The 19,458-nt window shown below is 40.4% G+C and overlaps 4 protein-coding genes and 1 pseudogene across 5 annotated transcripts; 4 read left to right on the forward strand and 1 right to left on the reverse strand.

Annotated features, from left to right (window-relative positions):
- The first annotated feature begins 2,357 nt into the window (after window positions 1-2,357).
- On the forward strand, window positions 2,358-4,011 carry LOC113674074 (chitinase-3-like protein 1 pseudogene; annotated as a pseudogene). Its single transcript, XR_016183516.1, has one exon. The product of XR_016183516.1 is annotated as a chitinase-3-like protein 1 pseudogene (transcript).
- A 1,067-nt stretch (window positions 4,012-5,078) lies between these two features.
- LOC113674100 (TIM double twin CX3C motif protein) lies at window positions 5,079-7,802 on the forward strand. Its single transcript, XM_027190576.2, has 3 exons — window positions 5,079-5,189; window positions 6,708-6,848; window positions 7,305-7,802. Exons 1-3 carry the CDS (start codon window positions 5,100-5,102, stop codon window positions 7,512-7,514), a joined length of 441 nt encoding a protein of 146 aa, XP_027046377.1. The 5' UTR covers window positions 5,079-5,099; the 3' UTR covers window positions 7,515-7,802.
- Window positions 7,803-8,722: 920 nt separating this feature from the next.
- On the reverse strand, window positions 8,723-18,474 carry LOC113674099 (BTB/POZ domain-containing protein 6-B). The gene is made up of 3 exons (XM_027190575.2): window positions 18,353-18,474; window positions 10,250-10,624; window positions 8,723-9,999 (listed from the first exon to the last, which is right to left on the reverse strand). Exons 2-3 carry the CDS (start codon window positions 10,622-10,624, stop codon window positions 8,872-8,874), a joined length of 1,503 nt encoding a protein of 500 aa, XP_027046376.2. The 5' UTR covers window positions 18,353-18,474; the 3' UTR covers window positions 8,723-8,871.
- On the forward strand, window positions 11,419-15,125 carry LOC149050835 (uncharacterized). The gene has a single exon (XM_089195902.1). It carries the CDS (start codon window positions 11,706-11,708, stop codon window positions 15,108-15,110), a length of 3,405 nt encoding a protein of 1,134 aa, XP_089052028.1. The 5' UTR covers window positions 11,419-11,705; the 3' UTR covers window positions 15,111-15,125.
- On the forward strand, window positions 15,120-17,186 carry LOC149050836 (uncharacterized). Its single transcript, XM_089193353.1, has one exon. The coding sequence runs from the start codon at window positions 15,120-15,122 to the stop codon at window positions 17,184-17,186; it is 2,067 nt and encodes a 688-aa protein (XP_089049479.1).
- Window positions 18,475-19,458: the final 984 nt, after the last annotated feature.

Genomic DNA, 19,458 nt, shown 5'->3' on the forward strand with positions numbered 1-19,458 from the left:
TTTCCGTCGTTCTAGTATCTAGCATCAGTTATCATCGAAGCAGACTTTTTCTGCCTAGGGTTTCTTTCATTGCCGTTAAGCACGTGTTCAGTCATCTCTAGTCGAGATAAGAATTATTTAATTCCATACTGTTCCCGGCGTTTTGTCAGGATTCTGAGAAAATTCGGCGGCAGCCGCTCAGACTTCTGGGTGGAAAGAGGCACTGGATAAAATGTCTCTCAACAAAATTACCTGACTTATTTCGCTCATGAAGCTAGACTGACCCTGACCCCAGAACAAACCACGCAATCACCACAGATCAAGGGACTTCACAGAACGCCATGGCTAGACTATTGTAAGAGTAAAATACATGACAGGGTTATTGGCAAAATTTACCAACGTATTTTTAATAAGGGTTTATTTAGGGTTATTCATCGTGTACTTTAGGGATTTACTTAAGGGTGTCGGATATGCATCATTCATCTTGCGCATTTTATTTTAACTTATGGTTACATACTGTAATAAAAGGTATATTTAATCGTAATAATGATAAAGTCAGGCGTTAGCTGAGTCTTTCGATTATAAGACCAACAAATTACTCTTTCGTTAGATCGCTACTAGGTTATTAAACTAGCTGTACTAATGTAATCTTTGGACCAACACTAGTTCGGGGAACAACCAGTCTGGCTTTCGATTTGGATTGTGAGAAGGAAAGAGATACACGAAGCCTGTATTGGTTTAGTTGATCTCATAGGGTGTTTTCAGCTGACGTAAGTCCCTATGAAAGAAACTCAGTTTATTTTAGGCTGTGAAAAACTCACACTTTATGTCCCGATAAATTTCATTATTTTTTCATTTCGACACAAAATCCACCAGCCGTGAGGACGAAAAAATTGTACCTCATCCCTTCCTAGTTTCACGCAAAATTGAGAAAAGACATAGTTATTAGGAAATACTCTTGATCCCTCAACTTCCTTTTCATCGGCAGAAAATGCCTTTATATGCGCTGAGATCAATTGAATTGTCAAATCAGTTTATCGCACGCAATCCCTTACCATTTGAAATTTGATAAATTTATAGAATCCCCCCAAAAATCATATAACAATCTCAAAAGAACTCTAAACAAGGATACAGATTTACCAAACGTGTTATATCATCGATTCCCCTTTGAATATCCTACTGACTAACGCTTGGTTTTTTTTCCACACGCTCCTTTCAAAACTTATAGAGACAAAAATCTGGGGTACAATGAAATAAAGGAAAAAATGAAATCCGTAAAATGAAGTCAAAAGAATTTTATGGAGGAAATTTCTTTAGTTTATTAAACTGGTGTTGGAACATGGAAAATGAATCATCAGGTATATGCGAGGAACCGACTCTGCATGTGGGCTACAATGTGAGTAAACTTTGAAAAGCTTCCTAAAACTTTGGTTCTAATTTGTCCAACGACATAAATCAAACCTGTAATAAAATATTTTTCACATAATTTATTCAATTTTTCCTTAATACATAGCTAGATTAAAGAGTAGTTGAAGAAAAAAAGACAGTCAAAGAGATGGTAAAAAAAAGTTCTGAAAGCTTTTCGCAAGATTAGGCAACACCTGCAGACAAAGTCAACAACACCATTTGTTAAAGACAGTGTTCGTTTACTCTTACTTCACCCTTCTACAAAGAGAAAATTCAGTTCTTGTATAAATAACCAACATCTTGGCATACTGTGCTTGATAACAAACTAAAAGGTTGTAGATACAATACATGTCAACAACAAACAATACAATTTTATTCTCCATTTATAGAGAGATAGTAAAATAAATATCATAAGATAGTCATAAATCCTAGATGGTCCACATCACAAGATAGATAAGTCAATTTAAAATGCTTGTCTTAGATAGCGTTGATTTAGGATATTTCTGAAGAAAAAAAAACTGTTTCACTGGTCAATTTGAAATTCATTTGTGTTATATCTGAAAAAAAGCCGTGATGTCTGACTCCTTTATATGCCTTGAGGTATCCAATAACAATAACAATGATTTCCCGACCCAAGTCTATGCTCCCGAGATTAACTATGTAAGTTAGATATTGTCATAAAAATGGAGTACAAGAAAGTCCTTCGTGTTTCTAGAGATAATGCACAGTGTTTTTTTACACTTATGGAGGATGCGAGGGCGTATAAAGCAGAATGCAATGTTTGGCAAAAATATCGCTCCCTGAACAATTATTTTTACACGTGCAGCTCGTGAGGGACATGCTTGAACAACTGATGCTACTTCATGGTGGATCGTTGTCAACGAAAACGTGCACCTTGAAAAAATACAGACAACAGGTGTTGTATACAGTTCAACCCTGCATAGAGCTTACGCTATAAAAATCACAGTTAGTATTTCAGTACCCCTCAGGACAGTTTCTAGCTGTAAGTGCATCACTGAGTATTAACGATGAAATTGGTGTTGATCTCTCTGCTCCTTAGCTTTGCGCTTGTTTTCCAGCCTACGGCTTCAGAGTACATCCGTGGATGTTACTACACCAACTGGTCTCAGTACCGACCCAAAGGAGGAACCTTCTGGCCTGAAGACATCGATCCATTCCTATGTACCCATGTGCTCTTCTCCTTTGCACAGGTCAGCCGCGCGACTCACACATTGGAGATCTACGAAGAAAACGACCACGATCTGTACGGAAGAATCAATGCACTCAAGAAAGTCAACCCAAAGCTGAAGACCCAAATCGCTGTTGGCGGCTGGACCCATGAAGAGAAAGACAGCCCATTTTCCAAGATGGTGGCTACGAAAGAGAAACGTGCGATTTTTATCAAGTCGTCCATTGACACTCTGAGGAAGTTTGGATTTGACGGTCTAGACCTGGACTGGGAGTATCCTGGGATGCGCGGTGGATCTCCCAAGAGCGACAAGGGAAGATTCACTCTTCTTTGTCAAGAGTTAAGAGCTGCATTCGAGGCAGAAGCTAAAGCGACTGGGAAAGAGCGCTTGCTGTTGACTGCAGCGGTGGCGGCAGGACTTTGGACTATCAAAGGCGCATACGACATTGCTGCTATTGCCGAGCCCCTTGACTGGATCAATTTAATGACTTATGATCTTCACGGCACGTGGGAATACAAGACAGGGCATCACGCTGCTATGGGACCAGAAGGCGACAAGCTAACCCTCCCCTTTGCTGTGTGGTACTGGATGAACAACAGGGACACGTGGGAAAAGCCGGGAATCAGGAAAGGGATGCCAGCTAACAAGATTGTCCTTGGTCTAGCTACGTACGGACGTGCGTTTGGATTATCAAGCCCAGCAACAAATGGCCTTGATGCGGCACGAGATTACCAGTACACCCCCAAAGGAAAGTTCACAGGCGCGGAGGGGTTCCTAGCTTACTATGAGATCTGCAAAATGGGACTGACTGTTGTGGAAGACAACAAGGCCATGGCACCGTACGGTTACAAGGGGAAGGATTGGGTGGGTTTCGACAACCCGGCAAGCTTGATCTACAAGATCGACAACGTGGTAATGAAGAACGCACTACGAGGTGTTATGTTCTGGGCGATTGACTTGGATGACTTCTCTGGGGAGCACTGCGGGCAAGGCAAGTACCCATTGATGAACGCTGTCAAGAAATACCTTACATCCGGGGTACAACCACCTCCAGTTACCAATCCTCCTCCACCTATGACAACGCAGGCCCCACCTCCCGTCCCAAATACCACACAAGCGCCTCCGCCTCCCCCTATCACTACTGAAGCTCCACCTCCAGTAAGTCCCACAACTCCAGGGGGAGGGGGTGCAGGAGGAAAGTGCGTCGCCGCTGGTCCGTGGACTGGTAATGCCGGAATGGATGCTTGGTGTGCATCGAATTGTGCCAAGGGAAATTGTCCAGCAACGCATTGCAAGTGTAGCTGAAGACACACACGGTATTCTTAAGTCTATGACATTTTGCATGCATATCTTGATTTGGACAAAACAGTTAAGACTCAAATCTTAACAGTGTTGATGTCATTTAAGAGCCAATAAAAATATTTGCCGATGTTAACCAGTTTGCATATTATCGATCAAGTAGGCTCTCTTCCGTGCATTTTTTCCTCCGATCCCTTAGAAGTCACTTTTGAAATCACAAAATATCATAATTGTTGATGAAAAATTGAAGAATGCGAACTGAATGAGTGAAAGCACAAACGTATTACGCAATTTGCAAGGCAAGGTAATTTTGCTGCTTCGTCATATGTTTTTCTTTTGATACTTTCAAAAACAGCTGTGCGTCTTTTTACGAGAAGGATGACACTAAAAGGCATCCGAACGCTCTTTATTTGTCAAACATTCAAGACCCTTCGCAGCTGCTTTACAGATGACCACGAAAATCTAAACAGATTCTCACCATCTTCACAGAGGCTTGACAGACATTTCAACCTTTTATTTGACCAAACTGGTTGTTGTGGTCCTATTTTCATGATTTAATCTTGATTGCGACCAACGAGAACTGAACACACTCTCGAATATAATCCCATCTCTGTAAGAGAACAGTTCCATTTAAGCCTAAACTATTACAAAAAAGGCGTCATGTAAGGTCATCAAGAAGTCTTACCTAAGAATGATCTAATTCAATTCGAAAATCTCGCGTGGTCACTTTTCTCTCTGCAGTATTCAGTCATTTGGAGGTGGAAGGACAAACAAATTATACGCCCTTGGGGATTCCCTTGAACGCTTACCCGTTTAAGATCATAAGGGTTGAAAATCTTTACCGCTTACTCCTTTGCAGGAGAGGAGGTCATTTTTTCAATCTTTCCGTACAATTTCATCAGAGAAGCCACTTCCATGACACCATGATAATACGAGAGAATGCAAAATTATTTCCGCGATGATTTTTATCTCGCATTGCATCAAAATTTAATTTTAAGCAACTATCTACCAGAGAAACAAATTGTCTGAGTCTTCTTGAGAGTTGTCTGTACTATTTGAACGAAAACTTGAATCTGAATTCTACGTGGACGGGTGAAGTAGTTTATTATTCTCCCATTTCAAACTAAGCCTCCAAAGCTATCCGTTCCTTCTACTGGCGGGTTTGATCAGGGGAGGACGCTCGGCTGAATTGGATCCAGTCCCCTGTCTACTAAATTTTCCATCATGGCTGCTAGTGCTTCTCAAACACGTGTGAAAGAAGAAGTGGAGAGATCGATAGAAAAGCTAGAAAAAGAAAAGCTGAGAGGGCTTCAGGTCAGTTATTAGTCAACTGCTCTATATGTAGTCAGCTAATAAATATGTTTTAATGAAATTTTTTTTGAAATATGAATAATTTTACTCGGATTCGAGGTCAACTCTTAGAGGTAAAAAATATCGGCTTTCCCACTATTCTGCCTGATCAAACCCAGATCCTGGCAAATTTATAAACGATTTCTTCGTCACAATGTTGCCTTAGACTGACATTAGCCTAAAAGATTTGTTGATAGTTCAATTTTTCCAGAATGCGCACTGTTTTGCTAAAACATCTTCACGAAAATATTGTTCGGCCAGTGACGCCCCCCCCTACAATATTGGCTTTACCATGATGTTCTTTATTCTGTATTAACGGGATGGCTAACATTAGAATTTTCCAAAATTAGGCGAACTGTCTCAAGTGTTTTTCGTGAATTCTAAAATATCCTTTGGAACGCCTCAGCTCTTCTTAAACTAGGGTCACCAAAGGTGCGGACAATCGGTTGCATTTTACAAAATGTGAACTCTCTGAAACTATATTGCACTTTCACCCTGATGGAAGATTGTACATTATGCAGCCAAGTGATATGGTTACTGTTTGTTTTGACATTCTTGTACATGGGGTTCAGCAAAGAGAATGATAGAGTCATCATCTATTTTGTCATCATTTTACTGATTCTCAGTAAATAGGTAGGAATGTATGAGAAACCAGTAAAAAGTACACAGAAAATACAGAAAATAAGATGAACAACTACAATAATGAGTAACATGGGCAATAAAAATTGATACCAAGAATCCAGGCAGGAATTAAAAGAAAACTAAAGAAAGATAGTATTGTACAAAATGAAGGCAAACATTTAATTTGCTACTGAAGAGTACTTCAGTTTATTAGCAAAAAAAGAAAACTATGTTGTGAGAATGTTAGGCTACCTCTGTGATATTGAATTGAAGCAAACAGAACGTTTGCTCACTTTTGTTTTTGTTTTTGTCTTTTTGTGGCATTTTTTCTTTGGAATTATGGTTGATTACAGAAAATTCACTCATGAAACTTTTTTCAACCAGTACAACAAAATTGAATTGCCACACTTTGATGGGTGAAAAGTAGCTAAATGAAAGGAGCAAATTGTAAGCTGTGAACATATGATACTTCTCTGGGGAGCATGGTAAATGTTGGGGATTTCTTTTTTGATAAAGGATTCTCTTCACATTTACATGAAATAAGTCATATTTTGACATGCAAGTGGTAGCAAGGAAAAGTATGATCCTCTCAAGTGAATTGCAATTAACCATGTACACCCAAGCATCAATATGCATACTCCTCATACTGTTCCCTATACATTTTCCAAGTCCTGACAAGGATAATTTTTTTAACAACCAAAAGTTTTTCTAGTTAGTGATCAGTTGTCATATTCTTGTGACCCTAGTGTGTGACTCAGGGTGTGATGTTGTAAAGAGAAATTAGATGCTAATCACTCTTAGAGATTGAAGGTTTAAAGAAATATGTTTTACAAACTTTCTCTTTGTTGTCTTTCCAAACAGGCTAAGTCTCACTTGTGTGCAGCTAAATGTTGTGAGAATTTAACACCAAGTAAGGAAGAAGTGCAACAATGTATGAACAGGTGTTTTGTTCCCATTCAACAAATTCAAGAATACCTCGGTAAAGAGCTTACTGGATTTCAGGTAAATAGATTTTTAGTGTGGTTTGGAGGTGATTTTTGAGTTTGGAAGGTTTGAAGCTAAAGTGAGGGAGTGACTTCAAAGTTTTCTCTGGAAATTCCCAAAAGCAACCAAGTCAAGTGGCTTCCTTCAAATCAGGAAAACATGATTACTAACAATAATTTTTTTTGTATTGTTTTTTTTTTTTCACTTTTTATAGATTGTTTGTTTGTTTGTTTGTTTATTTTACTTTTATTTTTCATGCCAGAGTAAGCAAACACTGTTGATATACCAAGTAACATCCTCAGGGCAATTTTTTTTTCCTATTAGACAATAAAAAAAGAGCTGACATGAGTATTTTGAAACTATGACTACAGCAAGATTTAAATTGAATCATGAAAAATAATGTAGCCAGCTCTGCCGATTTCCCATGTGACTCTGTAGGGTTGCTGTTAACTGTTATTGTTTTCCTGTATCAAGGATCGTCTTGGCCGTTGTGCTCAACAATGCCAGGACAAAATTCAAGACAATGTTGACCCAACTACTACACAGTCTGAATTGACTAAGTATCAGGCTGAACTGGACGTGTGCGTTGATCAGTGTTGTAAAACACATTTGGAACTCATACCAAAGATGTTTGAACGAATCAATAAAGTATTGTCACAAGTGCAAGATCCCAGCCCAAGGTGACACTGGTGTGGAATTCAGAATGGGAAATTAATTAATCAACGTCATTGCAACAGTTTTTAGTGGGCAATTGTAATTTCAGAATCTCAGTGATCTGCAAAACTTCATCTTGGAGTCAACTCACATTTTCTATCTACTGTCTGTGGAGCCTCTATTTTTTGAAAGGACACTGGCAAGGCTTTTAGAAACCTTTAATCTAAAAGAGTGACGAGAATTTGATTTCTTCTTCTTGTATCATTGCTGAATCAAATATCAGAGTCATGAGAATAAAGGAGATAATTTGCAAGTAAAGAAGCTCTTGATTGTGGGACAAATTATCATAGTCAGTTTTGTAGAAAATGCATGACAAGAAGAATGTGCTTAAAGATGTTAAGTTGTAAGGGTTTACTGTGTTCCCAACGTAGAAGCCTCGGGGTGGAACCACTGCTTGGTCTTGACTGGAAAAACTTTTACATGGCTGTTGTATTTTGGTCCTTTATTGAAGGGACATTTTAAGTTAAGGGACAGTTTTTAGTGTCTGAGGTACCCCTCTCCGTTGGAGGTTGAAGTGATAAAACCTCTCCTTTAGACACCTCTATTCCAGAGACACAACTTTTGGTCGCGCATGACCTCATTAGGGGGAGGGGGAGGGGTTGATCCCTTTTCATTATCTTAAAGTTTTCCCTTGGATAGATTTTCTCCTAATGAAACCTCTCTTTTAGACACCACTTCCAAACGCACATACCGTTTGGTCTTGATGGAAAATAATCTAAAAATATTTGCAGTTTCATGTTTAAGAAATTACTCCTCTATAGCGATATGTTACTTTGAGGATATCGAACTTAAATCTTGCAGCAAATGGTGAATAATTTCAACTGATATAAATCTTAAAACTTCGTTTTCCTTTCTTAATGGAATCCAGGAATCTTATGGTTGACTCAGTTGCTTGAACGATCTTTTGCTCAGTTGATTTCCATGCTTTTTTTTATCTCCCTCCTCCTATTCCGAATTTTTGTGAACTTTAAACGTTAATACTTATATTTGTTCAATCTCTCCTTTGAATGGTTATTGTTTTTTATAGCTTTTGTTCACAAAACTTTACTTTTCTACATTATTAGCATTGTCCAATTCCTCGCAATCAGGCGATTGAATCGAGTGATTTCAAAGTGAATAATGAAATGACGATTGAACTTCGCGTTATTCAGTTTTGGCCTGCAATCGTACTCGTTATTGCTCGCCTAGCAAACGTGTTTTATTATTTACAAATGCTTTAGATCGTTGCTAATGACTTTGAAAAACAAACCTTGTATAGGGTTTCAAAGTAAATACCCTGCTTGACAGCATGAAATACAGTTTAATTAGTCATTAAGTCAGCGAATTTTTAACAGTCTTCGGCAAAAGCCATTGATGATGGTGCCTCTTTTAAAGGCTGAAACAAAAGCTCTGGTATATAACCTGTCTCTAGTTCATCCCCTGATTCCTCAAAGAATTCAAACTGGACGCCTTCACAATTGATCTCACTCATCGGCCCCTGTCCAAACCGCTGCAAGGTTTCTTCTGACGTAACAGTGATTGAATAGATGACATCGTTTTGTAATTTTATCCCTTTTGAAAATATGACGTCTTGCGTATCACTATCATCGTCGCGGTTATCAAGATCTGCTTGATGTGACGTCAGCACAGAATCCCTGTCGTCACGCAGCTCAACTCTAACACTCGATGAGGCAGATTGCGTGACAGACGTAAAAAGTGCAATGCCCATGATGCTGATTGGCTGACTGACCTTGAATTTCACGGTGGATTGTTGTGGTGCGACTGTTGTCCACTTTGGGCGCAGCGCTGTTGATTCGAAACGCGTGCAGCGAATGACCGCCTCTTGAAGAAGCCCAGCACGAGGCTCTGTTGGAAATTTAACGTTGCAAGACTGAAAGTTGGAGTTGAAGCCGATGTACATATTTGCTACTTCTTCGTGACTTAGATAAGATGACTGAGCCACATTTTCAGTGAATTCCTTCATACTCATCAACGGGAAACGAATGGAATAAAACGCATCCCCAAGAACCTCGCGTCTATTCTCAGCTGTCAACGGAAGTGACAATCGCTGGCATTCCCGCCCCGCCCACTTCACTGCTGCTTGGAAAAGTACCGTCTCCTTGGCAACTAAGCTGTCGCGTTTCAAGAAAGCAGTAAGCGTTCTGTGATCGATTTCTACGAATTGGTGATCTTGAGCTACTTCAGAAGCGTGTTGGTCGATGATTGTCCAACATTGTTTCTCCAGGCCATTGCTGACCCCAAGCAGACAACAATGGTCCAATACAGGAAGAGTGTTCGCGACAGTTAAGTTACTCGCAATGAATTCAGTGCAGATCTCCGCCAAGCTTGGAATAAGGTACTTCCGGGCTAAGAACAAGACTTCCGGCGCGTTATCAGTGGTCAGCTGTACTTCGTCGTAGTACATGTACCGGAGCATCTCCAGAAACGATTCCGGTTCACATTCTGATATTTCTACCTAAAATGAAAAATTTCAGGCGCTACCTCAATGGAAACTTAGTTGGCTATCAACCAGAAGTTGATAAAGTAACAGTCATTGTATAAAAAGTGTGTTCGTTCCAAGATTTTGACGAATCCTCGTTCTTGGATAGAAAATGCCTTCACAATTTTGGATCACTTCCGACAATCGACTATACCATATCAACTACGAACAAAATGTACAGAAAGTTTGTTTGTTTGTTTGTTTGCTCATTTATTTGTTTATTTACCTGCTCTCGTGAAGTTACTTCAACCTGAAGTGCCCCAAACGCGTAAAATAGCGAAGAAAACACCGGACTACTAATAGCCAGTACATACCGATGGGCAGGAATGGACGTTTTCTCTGTCCTGCCGACCAGAAAACGCACATCACTAAACAGCTCTCGGTTAAACATGTATTTGTTTCTTTCACGAAGGGAACTGCGACTGGTCTGCCACTGGTCATCTTCCCCAGTGTAACGCAGGCTCGCGCGTAGAGCCAATTTGCTGCCATAGTAGTCTATTCTAGAATCCAGTCGAGTCTCAATAACCGGACGATCCAGTTTTGAATCCTGTCTCGAGTCCAGTTTTTTAGGCGGAAACGCGTCCATGCCAACTTCACCCATCTACAATCGAAATAAAGATTAGATCGTGAGCAGTTTGAGATTTAGTATTACCAGGAGTTAGATTTTGTGGGGGTGGGGGGAGAGAAAGGAATCTTTTCCCTCTGGCAACTTTATCTTTCATTTCTTCGGCGGTCACACAGACTCAGCGTATTATCGTATTCAGGAACAAGTTGGCGAAGCATCCAACAGCGTCGTCCATGGTGAAAATGTTTTCACACTAATGCTGATTGATTGATCGATCATGGTAAAAGGACTGAGTGGAGTCCAGTTCGGTCGGTAATAATACGAGTGATTAACACAATTGGACGACCGCCAAGCGGGAGTCCAATTTGTCAGTCACTCGTATGATTACAGACAGAATTGGATGACAAGAAGTCCTGTTATCAATTAATCATAACCGATTCAATTTCCGAAAACAATAAATACATTTAGGTCAAATATCTCCGGTAGAGACAATGTCTAAAGTAAAAATATTTCTCCATTTTGGAAATTCTTCAATTTTTTTGTTTAGGATGTGGCTGTTGCTATGGTTATTGTGTTTAAATCTGTGATTGGTGGATTTGGCTGAGTGGTCATAGTATGATTGACTACTTCAACTGTCCGATCACAGGTATCTGATTACAGCCAACTGTCTAATTACACTGTTCGATTACAGCTCTACAGAATGATTAGTGAAAAATAAAGCAGCTAATACGCCAATCACATTTGAGGAAATTGGTATGGTTAAGATTAAAGAAAATAATAGAACCGATTTTATTCTTCATTCATTTTAACCTGGGTGTTGAAAACTGGACCGAGAGAGTCACGTGATTTTTGTTTGTTTCTTACCCCCCACGAATTGAACTTTGAACTCTTGATAAAAAAAAAAACTCTTCAACGAAGGAATGTGAATTAGGAATGCGTGAAAACTGTCCCGTATATTGTTATTCTTACAGTCTTTACTATTATCTTTAGTTGTCCTGTTGTATCCGTTTTATACATTTGGTGCCGAGACCCGGGAATCGAAAACCGGGATTCTACCGCTCTGAAGAACGTCTTGAATGAAATTGTTGTGAATGCGAGCTGGAAGCACGTGGGTGACATGTCGCAGTCGGGGAAGAAGAAATTGAAGAATCTGAGGAAATTTCGCGACGGTCATCGAAAGTTTGTCGAGAAAACTATCGAAGATGCTAAAGGGTTAATCGCTGAAGGTAATCTCGTCGAAGTGAAAAGGCTGAAATTTCTTCGAACCGCTCTTGAAACGAAGTATTCGGAGCTTCAATCGCTCGACCGCGAAATTGTGGATCTGGTGGATGACGTTGAAGTTATTGATACCGAAGTCTGTGAGAGCTGTGAGCTAATGAGCTCCATTCAGGAGTGTATTGTAGAGTTAGAATCTGTTTTGGAAGCTCAAGAAAGTAAGGGAAAGAGCCAGAAATCCCCCTCCGTGGTGCAACCTGTTCCTCCCGAAAGCGCGGGAACTTCTCAAGGTCACGTTTCGAAAGCCTTCACTCATGCAAAGTTACCCAAGCTTGAGCTGAAGAAATTCCACGGAAATCCCATGCATTGGTATCCTTTCTGGGAATCTTTCGAGTCTGCGGTTCACGAGAACCCAAATCTGTCTTCCGTGGATAAATTCAACTATCTGAAATCACTTCTCACTGGCACTGCACAAAGTTCGGTCGCCGGTCTAGCCCTGACGAGTGCTAACTACGAAAAGGCGGTTGATCTACTGAAACAAAGATTCGGAAATCGGCAGATGGTGATCTCTAGCCACATCGAAGTACTCACCAAACTCCCCAAGGTGGAATCGATTGGTGAAGTTAAGAAACTCCGAAGCTTGTACGACACAGTGGAATCTCATGTTCGTGGATTAGAAGGTATGGAAATCTCTTCCGAGATGTATGGTTGTTTCTTAACACCAATAGTTATGCAGAAATTACCGGAGGAATTTCGAATCGCTATCACTCGCAATCTGGAATCGGAGACATGGAATCTGAAAGATATTTTGGTTGAATTTCACAAGGAACTGCAACTGAGAGAACAATGTCTCGTCAAAAACAAAGAGTTCAGATCCTCAAATCAGAGAGGTGAGTTGCCACTTTCTACATCAGCTTTGTACACTGACAGTTCTAAGGATAAGCAGTCTTCTCGTGTTTGGTGTTCATTTTGCAATCAAAACCATCAGAGTTCTAAGTGTAATGTTGTCACAAGTACTGAATCTAGAAAGGAAGTTCTTAAAAGGAAAGGCAAGTGTTTCCTTTGTCTCAAGCAAGGACATTTGGCACGTAACTGTCAAGCTCATATGAAATGTCTTAAATGTCAAGGAGCTCACCATGTAGCAATTTGCGGTGGTTCTCAATCAACCCTGGGTGGGCAAGATCAAGATAATGTGGCCAGTGTATCTACCAGTATGTATGTGGATCAGTCTAGAGGGTCTGTGTTGTTGCAGACGGCAACCGCTGAAGTTGTGCGTCCAGATAATGACACTTCTTCCCTAAGTGTTCGCCTGGTATTTGACTCATGCAGTCAGAGATCTTACATAACTAAGAACCTTAAAGACAGACTGAAGTTACCAGTGATTGGTAGAGAGTCACTTCTGATTAAAACCTTTGGTGAGTCTGATGCCAGATTACGAACATGCAAAATTGCTCAAGTGGGTATCAAAACCATGTGTGATGCAATTGTCTACATACAAGCCTATGTGGTACCAGTCATATGTGGCCCCCTGACCCAACAACCCACAGAGCTCGTTCAGTCTAGCTGTGAACATCTGCACGGCCTCTCTTTAGCCGACAGGTGTGGTAGAGGAGATCTGCCTATCAGCATTCTCATTGGTGCTGATCATTATTGGTCATTGGTCGAAGGAACCATAGTGAGAGGTGCACCGTGGGAGCCTGTTGCCCTTGCCACCAAACTAGGATATGTCCTCTCTGGCCCCACCATGATTATGTCTCACAATGACAATGGTAACACAGTGAATCTTACTGCAACCCATGTTCTGAAAGTGGAAGCGATTGTTGTCAATCGGGATGAAATTGCCTTTGAACTTGGAAAATTCTGGGACTATGAATCACTTGGGATTCGAAATGACAGTTTGTCTCTGTATGACAAATTTGTGAGCAAAGTTGAGTTTACAGAGGGAAGATATCAAGTACAGCTACCCTTCAAGGAAGACCATGAGCTGCTTCCAGATAATTTTGCATTGTGCAAGTCAAGGCTAGTTTCACTGCTGAAGCGTCTGAATTTGAAGCCTGAGGTGTTAGAGCACTATGATGACGTCATCCGAGATCAGGAGAAACAGGGAATCGTGGAACCAGTGGAGCAAGGTACTAATAATGGTGTGGGCAAGGTACATTACCTTCCTCATCATGAAGTGATCCGTGTCGACAAGGACACTACTAAACTGCGTATTGTTTATGATGCCAGTGCTCGATCAGGAAGGAACACACCAAGCCTTAATGACTGTCTGTATGCTGGTCCCCCACTGTCTCCTCTCATTTATGACGTCCTCCTGAGGTTCCGGGCTCACAAGGTAGCCCTCATAGGAGACATTGAGAAAGCCTTCTTAAATGTTTCAGTTCACCCAAGAGATCGTGACTATCTTCGTTTCCTGTGGATTGACGATATCACAAGCAGTCGCCCGAAACTCCAAGTGTATCGATTTGCAAGAGTTGCATTTGGTGTCTCCTCAAGTCCCTTCTTATTAAACGCAACAATTCGTCATCATTTATCCTCTGCTGACATTCCCAGAGAGTTTGCTGAGAGAACTCTGAAAAGTTTGTACGTGGATGACTTTGTTAGTGGAGATGATTCCGATAATTCAGTTCTCGAGATGTATGAGAATCTGAAGTCGTCTTTCAAGAATGGAGGCTTCAATATGCGAAAGTGGGTCTCCAACTCCAAAGTCCTGCAGGAAAGAATTGGACAATCTGAAAGTCAGCCTCATCAAGTTTCAAGCAGTTTTGTTAAGGAACACCCGATTCAAGAGGAAGATGAAACCTACTCAAGTTCTCTGTTTGGGACAGCGAAGAACTTCACCACATCAAAACTCAAAGTACTTGGAGTTGGTTGGGACAGGGAGAAAGATTTGTTGCTCTTGGATCTGACCTCTTCACTAGAAACTGACAATGCTTGTCTGGTTACGAAGAGAGCTATTCTTGGTACAACAAGCAAGCTGTATGACCCCTTGGGACTACTGAGTCCAGTCATCATTCCACTGAAGATCATCTTTCAATCTATTTGCAAGACAGGGGTTGGTTGGGATGACCCTGTGGATTCATTTATCCATGAACAGTGGTTAAAGCTTGTTCAAGATGCTAAGAAGGTGGGAGTGGTACAACTGAAGAGACACTACTTCCATGGTTGGTCAAAAGCAGATTTGCAAAGTGTTCAACTCCATGGTTTTGGGGATGCAAGTGAGAAGGCCTATGGAGCAGTTGTGTACTTACGCGTTGAAACAGCCACTGGAACTGTCTTCACCCAGCTTGTGTCATCAAAAACCTGAGTTGCCCCGATGAATGGAGAAACCATACCTCGATTGGAGTTAGTAGGCGCTCTCATTCTGGCCCGATTAGTCAATACGGTGTTGACAGCATTTGACGGAACATTGAAAGTTGATTCTGTACATTGCTGGTTAGATTCTCAAATTGCTCTGTGGTGGATTTGGGGTGTAAGTAGAGAATTCAAGCAATTCATTCAAAACAGAGTGGTTGAGATCCGTCGACTTACAAAGCCAGCTCAGTGGAATTATTGCCCCACGGAATCCAATCCAGCTGACATCTGTTCGCGTGGGTCAATGACCTCGAAATTGATCACCAATCAGTTGTGGTGGAGTGGCCCTGAGTTTCTTAGGGCTGAGAAGGAGCAGTGGCCAAGTCTTAAAATGAACTCTGTTGAAGTCACAAGTAATGATTCAGATCCTCGCCTAGAACTGAAGAAGGGAAGCTGTAACAACAGCAAGAAGCAGCATGACAGTTCAGTTCTTGTGAACATTGCCTCTGGAGAGGCGACTTTAGAAAATCGGCTAAATCTTGATTGCATCATTCCCTTGGAAAAGTTCAGTAGTCTTCAAAGACTGATGCGAGTCACCGCATATGTTTTGCGATTTGTTTCTAATCTCAAGCAAAGTAAAAGGAAGAAGGAATTGATTGATGGAGAAGTAACGCAAGAAGAGATGGATCAAGCAAGAGAACTTTGGATCAAGGAGGTGCAGAGATCCGTCTACAATGACAAGAACTTTGACCAGGTCAAGGTCTCGTTATCACTGTTCACGGATGACAAGGGAATCTTGAGGTGTGGTGGTCGTCTTAAAAATGCCCCGATTCCATATGATGCTCGTTTTCCGATATTCCTTTCAAGATGTTCACGATTCACCTACCTGGTTATCAATGACTGTCACTTCAAGGTTCTTCACAATGGTGTGAGGGATACACTCACAGAACTAAGATCAAGATTCTGGGTGACGAAAGGGAGGCAAACTGTGAAAACTGCGATCGGAAACTGTTCTGTTTGTAAGAAGTTACAGGGGAGAAGCTATACAGTTCCTCCTCCCCCTCCTCTTCCTGAATTTCGATTGAGTGATGAGTTTGCATTTACACGTGTTGGAGTGGACTTCGCAGGGCCCATATATGTCAAGGATGTATTTGCAAAGAAGGGAGATATGAATAAGGTCTACATAGCTTTGTTCACGTGCGCCGCAACCCGAGCTGTTCATCTTGAACTTGTTCCAAATCTAAGTGCAGAGAGTTTTATCAGAGCCCTTGCTCGCTTTAAAGGAAGAAGAGGAATTCCCGTCTTGATTGTCAGTGACAATGGGAAAACTTTTAAGGACTCAAGAGTGCAGGCCCAGTGTCAGCGTGATGGCACACAGTGGAAGTTCAACGTTGAAGCAGCCCCTTGGTGGGGTGGATTTTTTGAACGGCTGGTAAAATCGGTCAAGTTGAGTTTGAAGAAGTGTATACGAAATGCTCGGTTAAACTATGATGAGCTATCTACTGTCCTTGTGGAAGTCGAAGCGGCCTTGAACTCACGACCCTTGACATATGTCTTCGATGAAATGGAGGAACCATTAACACCTTCACACCTGATTGTAGGCCGCAGAATTTTGTCAGTACCATCAAAGAGCTCGTCGGATGAAGTTGGCCAAACCGTGGAGACACTAACAAGAAGAGCAAAATTCTTACAGCGAATTCTGGATCACTTCTGGAACCGATGGCGGTCAGAATATCTCACACAACTTAGAGAATACCATCGCTATTCTAAGAGAGCTAACTCTCTCCGTAAAGTACAAGTGGGAGATATTGTGTGTCTACATGACAATAAGATCCCGAGACAGCTGTGGCGCCTTGGAAAGATCGAACGATTACTTCCTGGACGAGATGGTCGAGTTCGAAGTGCAGTAGTAAGAGTTAAGTCTGGTAATTCACCAACTGCAGAATGGAGACGCCCATTGCAGAGGCTCTATCCTTTGGAAGTGAAGTTGGACACTGAAGCTGCCAATCCTATGCCCCAAGCGGCAAATGTTCCTGTTAGAGTAGTGAGGGACGAGGATGTCCCAGTTGTTGTCGTGAATTCTGATTAAGATAGATTTATTAAGTTGACTTTGTCATGTTATGATTTGTGTTCGTAAGATTAATTGAACTCTGAACTCTGAACTTTGATTGATGATATCAATCAACGCGGGGGAGTGTGTTGAAAACTGGACCGAGAGAGTCACGTGATTTTTGTTTGTTTCTTACCCCCCACGAATTGAACTTTGAACTCTTGATAAAAAAAAAACTCTTCAACGAAGGAATGTGAATTAGGAATGCGTGAAAACTGTCCCGTATATTGTTATTCTTACAGTCTTTACTATTATCTTTAGTTGTCCTGTTGTATCCGTTTTATACACTGGGCTCAACAATAAATTATTGTGAAATCTTTCCATTTAACTGTGATCACCTGCCTCAGAATCAGAGGTGGGCAATTAGTTATCTGAACACGCTATTCCTTTGTTTTGTTCTACTAAAGATCATCACCCGCTGAGATTTATAGCGTCTTTCGATGAAATTTTCGTAACGAAGAACCTTTAAACTGAAACATGCTATTTCAAGATCTAGTCATTCCCTGGCTCGCTCGTTTTTTACAATTTTGTTCTGTTTAGTTTAGAATTCTGCTAATGGGGATGAATCTTATGAAACTTTATCTGTGAATACCTTAATCGCTTAATAAAGAATTTCTGACAGCTTTTAAAAATACTGAGAAGACCTAGAACGAAATCATGATTTTAAAATGATTAAGCATCCTTTTATCTGTCGAATGGAAAGTATAGATTTAGACGTTAATTTTCAAACCTGCGAACTTTAAAAGCTCTCAATGGAATTGAAGAGTCGAACCTATTACTTCTGAAAAAAATCATCATTACGTAGCGTACTTTCACAATATTAACTAAAATACTGCTGGTCTAACCCAAGCCGTTTAATTAATCACCGGTTCATATCAAAAGTTGTGATAACTTTCTCGTACATTAAAAAAAAATAACTTTCTTTCTATATTGATACATTTTTCCTCCAAGTAAAAGATGAGAAAACACACTCGTCTAATGGAAGGTTTTTCCTTGATGTAAGACTATAAATTAGGGAAGATGGTGGGAAATTTTTCCTTTTATCCTGTGGGTTAAGGTACTGATGTTAACAGAGTTTAACTGAAGGATATAGTTCATATAGTGCCTACTTTCGTTTTTAGCATTAATCTTAATGTGAACCTTACCGCGTGTAAATAAATCGCTTGGAATCCCCAAAATGTTCCACAGGATGTATGATTCAGCAAGAATACCGAAGACCACTGATAACACCCCGGCAGCGTGATTCAAAGCTTGTGCCCTGTCTACAGTCAGAAAAAAACCAGTCAGTGAAACAAAAGATTTTCTTTTCGTGATAGAAACCTGGTTCTTAATAGGTGTAAACAACTTGAAACTTATATAGCCAATATAACCTTTATCTATGTGATGTCCTTAACAAAAATAAATACATCAACTCTCTTATTCAAACATATTTTTCTTTCAAAGGAGAAATATAAATACAGATATCATAAACTGTTTTAATTCGCTTCTTTTAAATTCTCTTTTCTATTCTTTGAATAGCTCTTATACTCGGTTTCAATAAGTACAAAACAAATATGCTTGATGTTTTCGATTTCAAACTGGGCGCTATCAAAGTAGAACGTCTATGAAAGGCCTGGATTCATAGAACCGCATCGATTCCCTATGGGTAACTGACTCAGATTTTTCTTCGTCCTACGGTGATGAGAAATATATTTAAAACATTTTTCCCTCTAGCATTGCTTCATTGTGTTATATCGATCACAAAAGAAACGGAAAACAAACAAACAAAGCGAAAAAAAAGAAAAAAAAACAGCTACAAAACAACATAAACGCTTGGCAAGTAACGAAGGAGAACCAAGGGTATAACTGCTATTTCAAATTTACTCCAGCTCGCGTGTAAAACATTTTTTTTTCTGTAAATGACTGTAAAAGTATGAAAATCATATATGTGAACTGCGTTTGAAGAAACGCCTTGTTGCAAGGAAACAGCAAAGTGCGAAAGACCCCCCCTTCCCTTGTGTGGCCTAGTAATGGTCACTGATCTTGTAAGAACTTCTTTATGCGGAACCGAGTAAGCAGAATCTGATATTCCGTTTCCGGTTTCATAATTGACTTAAGCAAAATGTAAAACTGCTTTGTTCAGCAAGATAGAGATTTTAGATTAAAATCTGCCTGATAGTTGTTCAGAAATTGTTGGAAATTATTGTTTCCCTTAGTGGACTAGAAAAACATTACTGCAACTTATTTGGAGAGGATCTTTCTTGAAAGTTCT

Source organism: Pocillopora damicornis, chromosome 2 (genome assembly GCF_964200805.1).
Source record: "Pocillopora damicornis chromosome 2, jaPocDami1.2, whole genome shotgun sequence".
Classification (NCBI taxonomy): domain Eukaryota; kingdom Metazoa; phylum Cnidaria; class Anthozoa; order Scleractinia; family Pocilloporidae; genus Pocillopora; species Pocillopora damicornis.